General features: G+C 40.2%; 1 protein-coding gene across 1 annotated transcript in view; it reads left to right on the top strand.

The window, feature by feature from the left end:
• The window catches only part of TRPC7 (transient receptor potential cation channel subfamily C member 7), a 79,518-nt gene extending 61,811 nt beyond the window's left edge, over positions 1-17,707 (top strand). The window contains exons 8-13 of the mRNA XM_074838271.1: positions 5,808-6,003; positions 8,853-9,074; positions 12,085-12,165; positions 15,284-15,337; positions 16,653-16,728; positions 17,468-17,707. Coding sequence (XP_074694372.1) covers positions 5,808-6,003; positions 8,853-9,074; positions 12,085-12,165; positions 15,284-15,337; positions 16,653-16,728; positions 17,468-17,610 — 772 coding nt within the window. The 3' untranslated portion in view covers positions 17,611-17,707. The remainder of the gene's footprint in view (positions 1-5,807; positions 6,004-8,852; positions 9,075-12,084; positions 12,166-15,283; positions 15,338-16,652; positions 16,729-17,467) is intronic.
• Positions 17,708-18,145: the final 438 nt, after the last annotated feature.

Genomic DNA, 18,145 nt, shown 5'->3' with positions numbered 1-18,145 from the left:
AGAGCATCATGCCAGATCACTGGCTGTGCAGGATGTAGGGTCTGCCTGGGTCACGCTCACCTGCCAGCGCTCACTGGGTGGCCCCACAGTCCTGAGGAGGTGGCTGTGCCAGAAGCCCTATCTCCACCTTGTCAGGGATGTCAAGGAGAGAAAAAGGTTGGCAAATGCTTCTGGAATGAGGTTCAGACTGAAGTTGCTTTTGAAAAGGGAGAGCCTACAACTCTTTGTAGGTAGCACAAAATGCAACCTTGATTCTCTGGAGCCCTAGGAAACCAAACTCCGATGCTGGTGGGGATAGCTGAGGTCTTGAAGGAGCTTTCAGAGGAGAGGACATATTGGTGCCCTGCTGTGTATGAGGGACGTGTCCCATGCATCCACAGGAAAGCCTCCTCCCTTGCCCTGTGATGTGGCATCAGCATAGTACTGTGACAGTCAGCTTTGTGTCTCACAAAACCACCATGACTTGCCTTAGGGATATGGTGGGGACTTTCCTTCCCACACACCCATCTGTAAGGGAAGAGGAAAGCTCAGCACAATGTTTTCCCCTTGCTGTGATCCAACTTCCAGGCAACCATGCCATGCTTGTGATGCCTGAGTCCATGGCGTTTGCCAGCTGCAGAGCAGACAACAGCTGACATTTGATGTGTCATTTCTCCAATGTGTCACACAGTGAGCTGGGGTCTTAGCTCCTAGTTCCTCTAGGATAAATGTCCTTTTCAGCATGATTTCTGTCCTGCAAACGGCTGTTTCCTTCCAAACGCACAGGAGCCAGTTTTACCATGTCACCCTCTTGTGCGACATGTATCTTGTAACATAATATTTACTTTCTCTGATTGAACCAAACATGCCTTCTAGACCTCTCCTGTAACCTCAGGATACATTTTAATGGAAGGATTTATGAAGCCAGATGCAATTACATTTATCTGTGCTCAGTAGTGAGGTAGAAGAAAATTGAGTGTGTGGGCTGTGACTTGCTTCTTATTTGAAGAGAAGCAGATGCCCTTGAAGCACAAGACTTAATGAGAAGTTGAGTCGATACCATCCTCGATTGCCTGGTGGCACAGTAACCTTCAGTTATGGTATCCCCTAGGCACATTGCTAGAGCATGCCACTGACAAATTCCAGGCTCTGATGCAATGCTGTCTGGTAACTCCTTCATTAGCACTCATTACCTAAGTAAATCTTCCAGTAGTTACTATCTTTTGAAGGAAATAATGATCAAACATTGACTAAAATGTGACTGCTCACTGGAGCAAAGGTTACTTAAATGCCTGAAGGATGTCTGAGTTGGGGAGAGTCTTGGCCAAAGGCAGTGCTCTTCCTCTTTAACTTTAGCCTAGTGACTACTTATCCTGGAGGGACTTCATGTTGTTAGGAAGCAAATTTTCCACGAGCATAAATTTTCCTTTTAAGAATTTGGAAGAAATTTAAAATAGACTTACTTTCTTCTGATTATTTAAACACACAGGAGTGTCAAATGATGATCAGTAAAAATGAGCCTTTTCATCATATAAAACAAAGAGAATAGATTAAGATTCATGCTGAAAATCCTTCTCAGACATCTTATTCAACAAGCTAGAAACCCTGAGGTATACAGTCTCAAACAGCTTTAATAAGCTAATGGCATATCATATTGGCAGATGGGCAGCTACTGATTCTAGCAACATTTCCTTCTCTATTTTTCGTGAGCTGCCTGTGGGCCTTGCTGAATGTGGTGGGCTCCTGCTGCCATTAACTTATTCATGAATGGAAGGAAAATTTCAATATTAGGTCTGAGTAAGTAACTGTTGCGAAAATTCACTGGGGCAAATAAAGATAATGCTTATTTTGGTTCCCTCATAACCATTCTGTGACCTCAGTGACCTCACTGAATGCATTTCCTGGTGGGCATGTTTGTGACTTCTAATGGGGGGGTGTGAAATTTTACAGAAAGCAAGTTTTATACTCAGAAATATGACAATTCAACTATGAGACCTGATTCTTAGAGGTCGCTTGGCTAGTCATGACAGAAAAGACCCATTGGATTTGTGCAGTCATTGATTGTGGACAGTTTCAAAGTGGCCAGCTGACCTGACAGCTCACTGGGTAGCCTCAGTGAGAAACCTTAGACAAACCACTACTCACTGAAATAACTTCAAACTACTCATTTAAGAAAACCACAGCTTCCCAGGACAGTACATAGGCAGAAAAATGAGTGTACATTTGTCTAGATAACACTCAGAGGGAATTGCTTGCTTAGTTCTAATGATGATAATCAATGAATGTTTGGTGTAACTTAGCTTTCACCTTCCCTTGCTACTGCACTTTTGAAATCATGTGCTCTCTTTTGACTGTTTTGCCACCTATAAAGCCAATGCATAGCACCCCAGTGGCCTCTGAACTGAGCTATCATGCAAAGTTTCTGTCAGTTCTTCCATTTTAATGCTCTGGGTACAAAGAAAATAAAGATACAGTGGACTTGACTTCACAAAGTTAAATATAAAGATTGTTTAACTAACCATGGTATAGTTTCAACATTTTTTTGAAGTAGTTCAGTGCTGAAAAGTAGACCATTTTCACGACAGTTGCAACCGACCTCAGCTATGTTTATGTGTATTGTATGCTGTGTACAGAACACAGCTCTTGAAACAGCCTGTAATTAAGAACATGCTATGCAAACAAAATTGAAATGGAGACGAGACTGTGTTCATCTTGCTTTTGCATCACAAATCAGGCTGAAGGCTACAACGTGAGGTTTTCTGTCTCCCTCTCCCCAAAGGGAAATGTGACTCACTGTTCAGTGCCAATGTTACTTCAAGGCTTGAAGGCTTTTTTCTTCTCATTTTGCTTTGTCAAAATATGATATTTTTGTAGATTATATTGACTGCATTGCTTTTTCGTCAGTGTTAAGCCTCAACCAATCAATTCAAGGAAATAAGGCTGAAAAGATGCTTTAAGTTTTCTTAAAGCAGAGGACACAAGATTGACATGAAATCATAGCCTTGCCATGATCTTTTTTGATGAACAGCACACTGCTGTTTATAAAAGCAAGGAAAATCTGCATCTAGATGATTGCCTATGGTCTGTTTTCTTCCTTGATGCAAAATCTTTGTTTAACTTTTACAAGACAATGTGCACAGAAACAAAAAAAATCTCTCTGCTCTCTTCTCACTGCAACAGTCAGCTCTACCACAGCAGGGAGAGAGTAGAGGTACCAGTCTCCACAAGAAGCGTCAGTCAATCTGCCACTGCCAGATCCTCCTGCTGCCGGGAGCTGTCAGTCTGGGCAGGACTCCTGACTTCCTCCATTCCTTCATTTGTCTGCCTTTGAGAAGGATAAACCACCCGCTGACCTTGCAGGAAGGGGGTAAATTGCTTAGCTGGCAACGGTGAGACACATCAGCATCTTGGAATCTTTGAGAATTTGGCTTCAAACATCCTCATCTCGTGTTTTAGTGAGCTATTCTCAAAAAAAAAAAAAAAAAACAACCCACCCAACTGATATTCCCTGTGACCTGTGCCAATCTCATGCAATTTGGCATCAATCTAAAAGCAAGAAGGAAAGAGCCATCCTGCCTTTCCAGAGGGCAGGGATGGACTAGTACAAGGTTTCCTTAGAAATGTTTCCTCTACAAGAGGGACACCTGTGTCTGCCTGGGTGCTATGCACCGTTTCGGGGTGCTACAGGTCCGGTCCACCTCTCACACCACCTTCCCAACATCACCACTATGGGCACTGGTCCCTCACCTGGCCCTGGGAATAAGGACTGTGGACATTTGCGGTGGAGCCTGGCCCCTGGCCCTGGCCTGTCTCTCCTGCAGTGCTCAGGGCAGTCAGGGCCACTCGCAGACCTTAATCAACTTTTGAAGGAGAATCTGACACCACTCCAGAACAAAGGTTAATGCTTAAGCTGTGGAAAAGGAGTGAGTTGACACATTGTATTAAAATCTGCTGGCAGGGTGGAAAACTAAGGGAACCTTTCCAAATTAAAAAAGAAAGGTTAATAGCAGGGTGCAGCTGGGATCAAGGCTGGAGGTTACGATTTTTATTAGCTTGATAAGTGACTTAGGTGGTGGGTTTCAAAGTCAGAGATTTTTGGGGTTAAATACGTTCTTTAACTGGAAGGTACAACATTTATAGAACAAGCACTGGTCACATTGCTACCGTAAAAGTGAAGGGTATCTGACACATTAATGCCAGCTACCCTTTTCTGCAGACGAGCAAAGTGTTACAGGAGAGGAAACGTCCAGCAAGTGGGAAAGTGATGGCACTTGTTTGCAGCACACTCATAGCTCATCCCACAAGCGTATCTCTGCGTGGTGTCCCAGCCTCGTGCAAAGCAACAAGGGAGAGTGAACGTGCTATCAGTGCCTCTGACTGACATGGAGACTCAATAGAAAGCCACATTTTAAACTAAATTCTGTTTGAAACACCGCTCAGGGTTACTCCCCACAAGTTAATGCAGTTATACTGGCTGAAAATAAAACCTAAACATTTACTGCAGTCTTACTACTACATGTAAATGGAATATGGAATACAGTCAATTATGATGGGAGATAAATACCAGTTTGCTGTGGCAGCAAGTAATTGCCCTGTGCTCTGCACTAACCTTTCAAAGGGTTAAAAATAATTTATTTTGCTTTTATGCATGGTGTAATTGATACTGGAGTCAATGTAAAGCTTATTTTTCCCTTAGGATACGTCATAGTTTGTGTCTATAATCTGCTTTTATGAACAGATTTAGCAGGATTAGGCTGCCATCCTAGTAAAAAAAATTTAATCAAAATAATTTGTAAATGGTATTGTTTTCTTAGAAGGCGTTTACCTCCTGGCAGACGGGGGGAGAGGGGAGGTAATTAACTGTTACCATGCTAAGGATTGTTTGGTGAAGGCAAAATTGTTTCTAAATTAAAAATTAAGCAAACTGCTTCCAAAATGTACCAGCGTCCCTCCTTCTCCTTCCTTCCTTCCTATTCAGCTGTGGCTGCTCCCCTTCTGCCTGTTGCAGCTTTAGCTCCTTTGCATCAAATTCTCCTTCTGACTTGTCAGTCCAGCCACATCCTTTCCAGCGCCACTTGTCTTTGTTGTTGGCTTATTCCCCTCTTTTTTTCATGTCTTTCAACCTTTTTATTTTCCTCTGCTTCCTTTTTACCTTTGAGCAAGTGTAATAATCAAATCAAAATGCTTCTCTGCAACATCTACCACTCCGTAATTTCAAATTTTTGCTACAAATGCTCGGGTGTCTGACTTGTTTGCAGTCCCAAAGCAGGATGGGAAGAAAATCAGACTATGGGATGACTGTATTTGCGCTGTGTGCTCATTATATTAATGCCACTAATCAGAACTTTTCAGTCACTCCTCTTCGGTAAAAGGTCATGCTTCTCTTCTGCCCTGGAAATGACATATATGGAGGTCAAACCAGGTTCCTTCTTCCCTTTCTCAGATAATCTCTGCCTGTCTTCTCTGGATGAGAAAAGAGTGAGTGAGTAGAATTACAAAGCCCTACACAAAAAGTTTCAAACTGCAAGTTGTCCATGGAGAAGTCGTCCTTAATAGGGACACAAAATCCAAGTGATAAATAATGCACCTGAGAAGAACAGATGGAACAAATAAGGGGACACTGTAACATTATAGTATTAATCACAAATCATATTTCTTTATCAAATCAGGAAATATGATTTGCCACATCCCTGGGTGATGAATAATGGCTTACAATGACTGTGCCAAAGCATCATATTTATACTGGTGGATTGCCACATTTATTATTAGCATTTGGCCTGGCTAACCTCATGTTAACTCCATAAAATGATTGTTTGCTTTATTTTTAGGGTAGAAGAAAGTTTTAAAACCTTATTCTGGTCAATATTTGGCTTATCTGAAGTGATATCTGTGGTGCTGAAGTATGATCATAAATTCATTGAGAATATTGGATATGTACTCTATGGAGTATATAACGTGACTATGGTGGTGGTGCTGCTTAATATGCTAATAGCCATGATCAACAACTCCTATCAGGAAATTGAGGTAAGATGGGAAATTAGATTACAAACTCAATGTACTTAATTATCATTGATAATGAAAATGTTAAAAAAACATGGGAGCTGTTGCTTATTCCATATGCAAGATTAGAGTGCTGTTGAAACACAGATCTTACACTTTGTAAGAGTTAAGGCTGTGTCTGTCCTCCCCAAGTTAGGACTGCATTAATAATTAACAGTGAATCGTTTCTAGTCAACTTCCTTTTTTTTTTAATGACCATCTGTGAATAAACCAAATTTCCTTTACCTGTGTTTAATGAAAGCAGTTTGTGATATTTTTTACACCCTCTGTCAGTTATGATAATTTATCCATGTGTGTTACCTTAGCTGCATTGTTTGCTTATGAAAGATTGAGTAATATTTCATCTGGCTTTTTGCCCTGTTCTCTACTGGTTAAACGCCCAAGCCCATCTAGGTCTGAAACTCATGTATGCATATTTTAAAAATCCATATTTTCCAAATACCAGGCATACAACCTCGATACAGATTTTTTTTTTTTTTTTTTTTTTTTGAGGAGTGTCTAAGTCTGCAAAACATAACTGCATGGACATTCACAAAAAGCAACTTTTAAAGGATATTAACACAGCCCTCAAAGATATGAACAGGTTTCTGCAGAAAGGCATTTGCAGGGTTTATCAACCTTGTTCAATAGTATTGCTATTAGCAGACTGGATTTGCTAAATGCTTTAGACATAAACAACTCCCTGCTAATGTCAATAAAGGCAGAAAAAAATTTATTTGAATAATAATGCTGACTCACCTCTTCTTTCTGATTTGTTAAATGTCAAGTTTCTGTAGTTGGGTTTGTATTAATTATTTGTTCTAATCTCCCCTCAGAAGCTGACACTGCAAAAGGCCACGGCTGAAAATATTTTCTCACTGTAATGTCTGATTCATCCATGCACTGTATTGCAAATACAACTCTATCTTGTGCATGCTGTAACTACGTCTAAATGTCAGACAGTCCTTACGTATGTTCTCTGTCCTAGAAGCTTTCCCACATGCAGAAGGCAGAGTCATTTCCCCAAAGGGTTTTAACCACTTAAGATCAAGAGTCTTCCTGAATCCTCTTTTACTTAAACAAGATTTACTTCTGAAGGGGTCTCAACCTCTTGCTGCATTTTGTATTTTATTGTGGTAGGTAGAGATGCTCTTGAAAGTTTCTGAAGAAAAATCTCTAAAACTACCTTTCTAGTCTAAACTTTCTGATGACCATTTTCCTGGAAAAATGCTTTATTGTCCTTCTTGATTGCATGGCATTTTTCAAAACTTTGTTAAAGACTACTTGTAACTATCAGCAAGCAAAACAAGTGTGAGTGATTTGGCCAATCCCCTCCCACTTGAGGCATGGGAAAAACTAGTAAATCTCATACTATTTCCTTTCAACCCTCAGTAGCAGGGAGATTAAAGACAGAGTCATCCTACTGACTGCAGAGAAAGTCCCTTTTGCCAATGTGTCCATCTGACAATAGAAATGTCAGTAATGACAGAGGATGGTCATTACTTAGGAATTAAAATCCATTATGGTCAGCGGGGACATGTTTTACTGTTAGCTGGAGTGACAAGACCATAGTCTCATGCTTTCCATTGAACATCCCTCTTCAACTAATTCTGTTTATGCCTCAAGTATTAGTGCTTCCTGCCAACTTTGCATTTATGGAAAGAAAAAATTATTTTGCTACCCAGAAACCAGAATTACTTCTATCAGTGGATTCTTAACTGCTTAAAAGAAAAGCATTAAAACTGTTCACAAGTGATTTCTACTGTAATTCAGCTTAAGGCTTCTGTGAGGTGCAACCCCAAACAATGACAAGACCAAACGGCAGAAGTGAGTGCTGCTCCATTGGTGAAGACATATTGCTGTAACCACGACAATTCATCTCAGTTGTGTTATGCCAGTTTTTGATGAGGTTTCAGAGGTACAGGGTAATCAAAGGTTATTAATTTCAGCAGCACACAGATGTACATGAGTACAGGGTGTTGGCAGACCCACGCTTCTATTGATGCTGCTGGCCTCCATATAAACCACAATGAGGACAGCTGTCGAGCAGCTGTATCTCATCCTTTCTTTTGCCTGAAATATGCTCCTCATACACGGCCCTGACCATCCTCCTAAATAAATGCCAAACAGATCCATAAAGTATGTGCTAACCTTGCCCTTGTACTTGGAAGTGATCCTGGCCCACCTTGACAGCTCATAAAGGAGATTCACAGGCACTGAGTGATGGACTTTTTCTCCACCTTTATCCACTGACGTGAATAGTAAGAGAATTAAGGTGTATTGATCTAGAGATACATGATGGTGAATGCAAGCAGGATCTGTGAGGAAATCAGCTAATTATAGACGAAATCAGCAACCTAGCCTCTCCTAGCCTCCTCCCTGTATGGGGGATTCCTGGCAAAAGCAGTGATAACAGACAGGTGGCAGTTCGACAGCATCACAGTTAATCAGAGACAGGCTTTGCTGTTGTCGCGCACATAACAGCTTCTTCTGCTTTCCATGACTCTGTATGTGTTCTGACACACTCTTTTATCAGCATAGCACAAGCACCAGATTGTTACTGAAAGACAACCCCTTTGATATCCAAGGAAATAGGAATAGTCTAGTATTTGAAGGACTTACACTCTCAGTTTATCCATTGCTTTGTTCCAATTTTCCTTATTTTAAGATTACCTACAAAGACGTGTGCAGGGGTCTTGTTTTTGGCAAACAGAAATCTGATTCTAGTAAAATCCTACCTGTATGATTGTCCTTCTCACAGCTAAATTCCTTCCTATTTACTAATTATGCATTTGGGTGTTCTTTGTTTTTTTTTTTTCTCTTCCGTTCCCAAGGAGGATGCAGATGTGGAGTGGAAGTTTGCACGTGCCAAGCTCTGGCTATCCTACTTTGACGAAGGAAGGACTTTACCTGCTCCTTTTAATCTAGTGCCAAGCCCTAAATCATTTTATTATCTCATACTGAGAATAAAAATGTGCCTCATAAAACTCTGCAAATCTAAGGCCAAAAACTGTGAAAATGATCTTGAGATGGGGATGTTGAATTCCAAACAACGGGTATGTTATATCTTCACTTTTCACCTTCTTTGTAGAAAGGATTTGTGCCAGGAACCTTCTGAAGGGGGTTACATGGTACACAGGTAGATGAGGGACAGCACAGCCTCTTACTCGGCCTCATCATTGCATGTTACTTGTATTACATTGCATCTAGAGGGTCCTCCCAGACTTGTGGCCTCATTATACTAGGCACTGTCTGGACACCAGGAAAAGAGCAACTTTTATAAAAGCAGGCATTTTTATGAGGGAGTTTCCCAAGGTCAAAAAAGCAAGGTCAAATACAAAGGGCAGAAACAGGCACAAATAGGATCCCAACTTGTCTTGACTCCTCATCTTCCCAGCAGGCCTTTATGCCTTTTCAAAACATCCACCTTCTTTTAAGTGATTTCCAAATTAATTTTACCGTCATTACAACATTTACTGCCATTCCAGGTTTGGGAACAACTTTCCAAGGTGCTTAATACCACCTCCTAGATACCTAAAGCTATAATTAACAACCTCTCTACTCACATCTGCCAAGTGATGTGTAGCGACTTACGGGTAGATTCTGCTTCAGCCAACACCCCTTTGGTCATTTGAAATAGAAATTTTCTTTGGAAATACTGGCTACACAGCAGCATGCTTTCCTCAGCACCAGTGAGTGTCTGCCTGACACAGCAAGAGATGCAAGAATATGGTTATCATCCAGACCCTTCCCAACAGAATTAGCTTTTCTCCCCCATGGGAAAATGACAGAGAAATTAGAGAAAATAATGTTGCCTGTGGAAATTATTACCTGCAACACAGCACAGAGCGTCACTGGGATGAAGTATTCCTAGCACATAAATTTATAACAATCACAATTCCACTCACAGGGCAAGTCCACCTGCTTTACAGTGGAGAAGAAAACACCCTAAACATTCACAGGAACTCAGCCACAGCTGTTCGGCTGCTGGCATCGAATTTGGTGGATTCAAAGATGCAAGAAGGCAGCTTTGCTTGAAAGTGTCCTGGCCTTTATTTAATTTTCTCAGCTCAAGCTGGGTTTGAAACAAGAGAACAACACAAGAGAACCCATTCCTGGAAGAAAAGAAAAGCCCTCTGAAATGTGTCGTGTCTTATTTCTTACAGTAAGTGCATGTGAGAGGCTGGTGTGGCTCCTTGACAGGCTGGCCAGCCTTTCCAGGGCACATTGCTATTCCCTCAGCCTGCTCTCAGACCCAGCCAGCCAGGCTGTAAACCCCCAGCTGTGTGGAAATACGCATGAGAAGGAAGAAGTGGGTGACACTGGGACCCTCCAACTGAGATGTGAGCAGCCAACCCCCAGTTTTAAGCTTGCAAAAGGGAAGAGGTGTAATAAGAAAGTTGGAGGAGAAAGAAAGGAAGGTTGGAGGAGTCTGAAGAGTTTGCTTTTGTAATGTGCAACCTGCTTTTGAGCTTTGTCTGGATCTCTTGGCTCTCCTTGAAGGAGAAAACAGCTGAGCAAGACAACTCATGGTGAACCATCCAGCTCCAGGCACAGGCCGTGGCCTTGGAGGAGATCATGTTCCCATGAGTTTAAGAGAACTGCTCAGGTCTGATGTTCGTTCAGTCTCTGCCAGAGCCTAAATTGAAGGGAGAAGTATATCCATGGAGTCAACTCCATATTATCAATTAATTTAACTACCCAACACAGTAAGCATTACCAAGGTAGATGAACATTTGGGGGCATTTTACTCTATAAATTCATTTAACATTACTATGATTAGTGAAAGATCCACTAGAACAGTGGAGTCTGGAAATAAAAGAAATGTTTGTCCTTTAACTATCTCAAATAATGATTAAAAAAGGTAATATTTTTAAAACATTATTTGAATCAGACCACATGAAGCTTGCTTTGTTTTAAATTTAATTTCTGCTTCAAAGCATAAACCAAAGTAATAAAATTTTGTCTAAGCCCTTTCTTCCCCAAGCCACATGAGTGACAGTGTCTAGCTTGCCCTTTTTCATGGAACTCATGCAAAATTCATAGTTTCCACAGCTTTGACATAAACAGTTAAGAGTATCAGTCATTCCTTGCTTGCCTGTTGATTTTATTCACAAATCATTTTCAAAACAGTCTCTGTAAGACCATGGAACACCTGATGAGTAAGAAACAAAAAAAAAAATAATGACATGATTACATCAGACTTTTAGTTCAATCATTATCAGCATCCTGATTAAAAAAAAAAAAAATAACAACAACAAAAAAAAATCACTTATTTCTCAGGATCTCTGGTCCAGTCAGGGAAGAAAAACCCTTAACCAGATCTTTCTCTGCACATACACTTGCATATAGGTTCAGAGACCTATAACATGTATTGGTTCCTTTGGGTCTATGATATGAATTAATTCCTTTGAATAAGTGATTTTTTTTCATTAGCACTAGAACCAAAATGTTCTGAGGTGGATAAGAGAGTCAAAGAAATCTGTTACAAATATTGTGTGCAGTCTTCAGAAAAATCTCCTTGAAAGCTTCTAGAGTACAAAATTAGTAGTTGTGATGTGCTCTGATAAAAACTACTGCTCTATCTAAAAAAAAAAGCATATTTTCATTGAGCTAAAAAAGTAGCAAATGGTACTGCTGTTTTAAAAGGACCGATGAAAATCAATTCTGTTTCAGAATTTATTTTCATACCACATCAATTTGTTCTCTTTAAACAAGAACATTTATTTTTCTTCCTTTCTTAAAATGTGTTCTGAATTAATAATCACCAATCTATATTAGATTAACATATTTTGTGCCTCTTAATACCTTCTTGTCTAAAACTTGTGAGAGAATACCATTTTTCTCTAGACAATTTAGAATCCAAATTTTTCAGTAATTTGTGGGTTTTGACCTTTTTCTGACTTCCAAAAGTTTACTTTTTTAGACCTGAATGTGCTAGCTTTTATTCTACTCATACATTGAACCATTTCCTACTGTTTTTATAAAGCTCTGTTTAGTTTGGGGCTGTCTGGATATGAGAAGTTATCATTGATTTAATTATGTCATGATGTTTTATAATTTCAGAAAGTTCGTTTTCACTCTAGCACTCGAAATACAGAAAATTATTCTGGGAAGAATGCTTATAACAAGCCCACAAGATATCAGGTAATCACAGCATGAAAGCAAGAGTCAGGGAAGAGATCTGTCAGTGAACAGCTCTTACCTGCCAGGGTCATGTTTGTTTTCTTCCCGTCAATGCCAGGCTGTGGCTTAGCACGGGCACGGAACTGGGCTGGGGCACTTCAGAGACAAACGCAGCCTATCCCTCATGGAAATACAGATGGTGCTAGTGTTTGCCATGCTAATTAATTCCACTCAAGGGTATTTAATTTAATACAAGAAATATCATTCAAGCTTTAATCCTCCAATCTTGCATTGACAGCATTTCATTTGTCATGGCATAGAGTCATCTCTCCAGCCTTTGCATTAACATTTGCATGTGCTTTCTCTGGCAGTGACTCGTCCTACCAAGCTAAACCTGCAATGTGGTATGGTTCAAAAATACCTGTGGCTGCGGTGGTGGCACAGGGTGCTGCAGTCATCGCAGCAACTAACACAACTGTCTGTCTTGGCTGGAGTGTTTGTGCCAGCAGATGTATTATTTCTTGTGAAAACATGTGTAGTAGGGTACCACAATAAGCAAAATGTGCCCCACAGGATTTTTTCCTTGTTTTTTAACATAAAGTGAAAAGAAATCTGACGGCACGTGATATGTCTGAAGGAGCTAACATTAAAGACAGTTGAGGAAAGCAATAGTTAAGTCGGATAAAATGTGCAATGACAATTCTAGAAGTGGTTTGTCTTGCGTTGGTACAGCATCCAGCACAGTGGGCTCCTAGGCTCTACAGCAGACCAGTAACAAACTCCTGCTGGTGTTAAAAGTTGTTCAGGTTTTTGTGTCAGGGTAGGAGGAGTATCTAAAAATCTAAGTTAGAAGGGGAATACACTCACTCTGGCATCTGGAGTTATTTGGCTTGATACCATCAAAGGCAAAGAGAAGAGATGATTGTATCCCGCTCAAAATGGTATTTCAGCATTTCTGACATTTTCCCATCCAGCCAAACCCACAGGTAATGGAAAGATGTGTCAGCCTCTGCTGGACTCATTCTCTGCCTGTAGCTATTATTTCTCAATGAGACCGCCTAATGTTTGTGGTAAATTAGTCCCTTATTTCCAAGGTTGAAAAAGCCAAAGGCGACCGTGAATAATAGAAAAAGATAACTACCTGTTATTTTGCCTTAATAATGCTCCTACTAGGTTTGTCTTCAAATGATCTTTGGAAGTTTCAGTTGCTGCAGGAAGGGTTTGCCCAAATAACATAAGGAGAGTGTAATAGTCTTGATTATCTAAAGAACAGTTTGATAATCTGGCCAGCAAGCTTTCTTCTACAACTGGGAAATCTTTGAAGCAGTAGCTTCTTGCTGAACTCTTTTCTTTAATTGTATTTATCAAGTGATGTGTCTGCAGTCTGTGTACTTGGACTACATACACACAGTACTCTTGAGGGGTAACAAAAATACCCAGAAACTAAACATGCAATAATTTGAAAAGTAGGAAGAACATGTCAACACATAGCCATCGTGATCTTGGAATAAACTACTCCAAGCAAAATAATATCTTGATCAAACCCTCTTGAGCTGAGACTTTAAGATGGAGCACTGCTAAAATGCTGTGCTAAACTCAGAAGTTTTTCCCTCTTTCAGCACCGCAGTCTGTCACGCTATCAACAACATCTTCATCTACAAAACTCAGGAAAGGATTTGTCAGGAAAAAACAGAGGGAATAGTTTGTACTTTTAAGGGCTCAGAGGTATATTTCTTTGCTGCTTTGACAGACAAAATAGCACACACGTGAGAAATGAGCAAAATCCTTTGCCCGCTTCACTCTCAAACTCTTCTACTGCCTAACGGATAACATGTGCAGTTGAGATCACCAGTTTTGAAATCTGATACCCCAGTGAGTAGCTGCCCCCTCTGATCACTTCTGACTTTTGTTTGATTTTGACCAGGGACATGAAGGTGCAAAGCATTTCTTCCCATTAGCGCTGCCCTGGGACCTCCCACACTCATGCCAAATGACATCTGCAGTGCTCACAAACACAGCATCAGGAAGAAACCTGTGAATTAAATAGCAGTATTAAGGTCTGTAACAATGTGAGCTTCAAAGGTGCATATAAGTGAAGTCCAGAATAAAACACTATAAATAGTGAAGTGGGAAGACAACATGGCCTCCACATTAAAGACAAGGAACTGAGGTCCAGCAGGACTTATCAGACCTGAAACACCTATGGTTGAACCAGAAATTGAGCCCTAAATCTCATGAGTCCCATTTGTGGCCTTGGCCACAAATCTGTCCTTTTCTTCTCATATCCCTTTGTCCTAGAAGGTATAGAAGGTGTTCAGATAGCCGATGGCAAATGCAGAGCTTGAAGGTTGTGCCAATAAATACATAAAAAAGATGGAATTCAGTACAGAGTTATAATTTACAAATGCCTGACCTGTTCCTAGAACCTATTCTCTTAAGACCAACACTCAGTAGTTGAGTTGTTCCTTAGCATAAAAATCTCTAAGACCTGAAGAATTTCAGTTAACTTTTAGAGAAAGGGGGAATAGTACTTTATAGAAATCAGCCATATTTGAATTGTTTCAGGTTTAGCATTCATTATCAAGAGGCTGTCTGTAAGTTTTGTTCAGCATTTCCCTGCAGTAAGCAGGATAATTTGCCAAGAGGCTACTTCACTCATTGTAGCTAAAAGGGGCAGTACTGGGGAGAAGGGAAGAAGCAAGGCTTAGAAGCCACAGTGCAATATCAAGGTAAAAATTAATTACTTTGCTAAAGCTATTGGCAGAAATATCTACTAAGTGGCTAAGTAGACTCTTGTTAAAAAGTGGTCATATTTTTAATATTTAATTCCTGTAGACAAATCTGTGTACAACAGGTATTTGGTAGACTAGGCAGCCTTAAGCTTGTGATTTCTATCACACAGAGTGGTTAATATAGGGTAGCATTTGAGTAGTGTCCATCAAAAATACACGCTGTATGGGAACTGGAGCAGATAGATGTTATGTTATCATATCCTTCCAGGTAATAAGAGCATTCCCTGTGTGCTGATTCTTTGTTTTAGTTGACATTTTCTCTGTCGTCTGTTCTGAAACAATAATTTCTTTTTGGATCCAGGATTTCCCTACTTTCCCCAAACATTACTTCATTTATGTTTTCTCAGGTGACAACCCTACCTCCCTCTGGATTCTACTACCTTGGCCATCTTCAACACACCGTACGTGCGCTGTGCCTCATCTCTGTTGCCTTAATGACTCACCCGGTTAGCCAGATGCCTCTTTGATACAAGGACAGGTCTTAGACATCCCATATTCCATGACTGCATGACATATACAAGTGACTGGATCCTTCTTTGATGTTCACATGCCTTTTGCACTGCTATAATTCATATTTGGCTACTAAGAAAAAAGAGCAGGTGTACTGAGTTCTTAATTCATATTTCACACTCCTTGCAGCATTTTTCAGGGATGTTCAAAGCAGAGGCTTGTGATTGCTCTGTGAATAAGTGAGCTCATGCCAGGAGAGGCTTCTTCCTTAACAGTGGCCATCTGGTCAGTGAAAGACATTTATGTATCTGTTCTTGGATGCTCAGTGATCTCTCCTCTGTTTGCAGAGGATGGACCTAAATCATTGTCTCGGATAGAGCAATCCTTTTTATGTTCATCATAGCTGAGATTTTTTTTCCCCGTTGATGAGTGTGTTTTCTGTAGTGAAGAGCAGGCAATGATGCAGGCCTTCAGCTGCAACCCAGTGTGCAGCCCAAGATTGCCAAAGTTACTTTCCTTCTAGATAAATGTAACATGCATTTTTGGAACAATATCACATTGCAAGCTCATATCCATAGCCATCTTCTACTATTTTCATATACGCTGTTCCTTACTAACAATCATCTCCCAATCTATATGGCTCTATTTTTTCCCCATGCATGTCCCTTAAAATCTGCCATTTCCTTAAGAAACTGCTCTCACTTAAGCCAAGTCCTCCACTTCTGTTCAAACTCTCTCTTCTCTGTCCTTCACTAAAATTATTTTCTCTCCTAAAATCCTGATTGCAAGGCAAACAGAGACTTTCTGTTAACCTCAGGTCAGATGTTTAGTTCATCATGGTGAGAGAGTTTGCTAAAATCATGAATTAACCATATATTTCTTCCTGTAAAATGTTTTTTTATTGATACCTTAAACAGCAACATGCTAAAGGAAGATTCTGGATCCCATTTCTTAGCTTGTTATTGGATCATCTGTGTTTTCTTTCTGTCTGTGGGACATAGTCTGCATACAAGTGCATCCCACTAAATACCCCAAAGTGCCTGGTATGTGGGCTCATTATGGAATGGCTGTCAATCAACTATTGTACAAAGTTCATAATATAAAGTATAAAATAAATGGGAAGTCAATAAAAAAATTCTCTTTACACCCTGTGAAGCCAGGTTTTATTCATACTGAAATCAGGTGTCTGAACTGCTCATAATGAGTCTAGAATTAAGGCAATGTGGAGAGCTCGTGTTAAGATAAGTGTTTCTGTTCTCTTTTCAGAAAATAATGAAACGTCTGATTAAGCGGTATGTACTGAAGGCTCAGGTTGACCGAGAAAATGATGAGGTCAATGAAGGCAAGTAGATTTTTATAATTGACACAGAATAGAGCATGTAATGGTATTGCTATTGATATGGCCAGTAAAAGAGTTGAGCTTAGATAACATCCTCTGTAGAGAGAGAGCAGACTCATGCTCACACTAAGGTGAGCAGTGGTGACTCTGAGCCACCTTTATGCTCTTGAAATTCTGGCTACTTAATTTTCCTTAGCAGAACATATATATCATAGGATCTGTCTTTATGTAATCCTGCTCTGCCCTACAGTTCTACTTCTTCTTGCTTTACGACACCCACAATCCTGCCAGCACCCAACCTTGTCTTGGGATCTAAGTAAAGCAATTTTTGACTGTACTGCCCATGCCCAAAGACTTTTTTTGAACTGGATAAGGATTTGTATGGCCATGGTGTCATGTAGCATTTATATGCAGATGGAGAAGAACCTCCTTCTAACACCTCTTAACTGCTACACTCCTGCAAATGGCCTGTGTAGGTGGAGATCAATATGTGGAGAGAGAACAGACTTGAGGAAAAATATGAACTTTCCATACATATTTGCTATTGCTGTCAGTACCACTACTGCCAGTACAGGTTATTTCTTGTAAGTCAAATAGTAAGTGTATAAATGCAGAGACTTCATATGGAGCTCCACACACATTCATTACCAAGGAGACTGAAATTAATGCTTTCTCAGGTAAAAACCATAGAGATTAATTATTTGGTTCAATATTGCTAACAAGAGTATTTTCTTCCTTTTAGGAGAACTTAAAGAGATTAAACAAGATATTTCCAGTCTCCGCTATGAACTCTTAGAGGAAAAGTCACAAGCTACTGGCGAGCTGGCAAGACTTATACAGCAGCTGAGCGACAAATTTGGGAAGAACTTAAATAAGGACATTTGATGGTGAACACAGAGAAAGGCAACTGGTTTTCTAAACATTATTCAATCTCAACCAGCATCTTAGGAGGGCAAAAACCATGCGAAAGATGGGTACTGCACACTCAGCTTTTGCTAACTAGCAAGTCTTGGTAGGAGCACATTGTGTTACTGCTGTGCTTGGTGAGTTACCAGTTAAAGCTTTTATGGTACAAAAGTGACTTACTGGTAAAAATATATGCCCTTTGACATCAGAAATAGATGCACCATAGGGAAGGCACCTCTAGTTAAAGGCAAAAAAGCCAGATCTTCACCGTCTGACTCCAGTGAAGACAATGCAACTGGGCTCATTTATACCAACTGAGACTGTACTGATCAGAATTGGGTGAAGTCTGAAGAAAAAATGTGCCAAGTATATTCCTTAAAAAATTTTAAAAATTCCTATCCTTGGGTGTGTATTCTCCTTTTATGTTTACACGGGCATCCATGAAGATAACTTTGAACAGCACTGTGGTTAATGAGTTAATAAGCAAATGAGAAATCATCTGCTGAAATGACTG

The sequence above is a fragment of the Strix aluco genome, chromosome 13, assembly GCF_031877795.1.
Source record: "Strix aluco isolate bStrAlu1 chromosome 13, bStrAlu1.hap1, whole genome shotgun sequence".
Taxonomy (NCBI): domain Eukaryota; kingdom Metazoa; phylum Chordata; class Aves; order Strigiformes; family Strigidae; genus Strix; species Strix aluco.
Note: the sequence above shows the minus strand (reverse complement) of the source record. Positions and strands in the feature narration are given on the sequence as shown.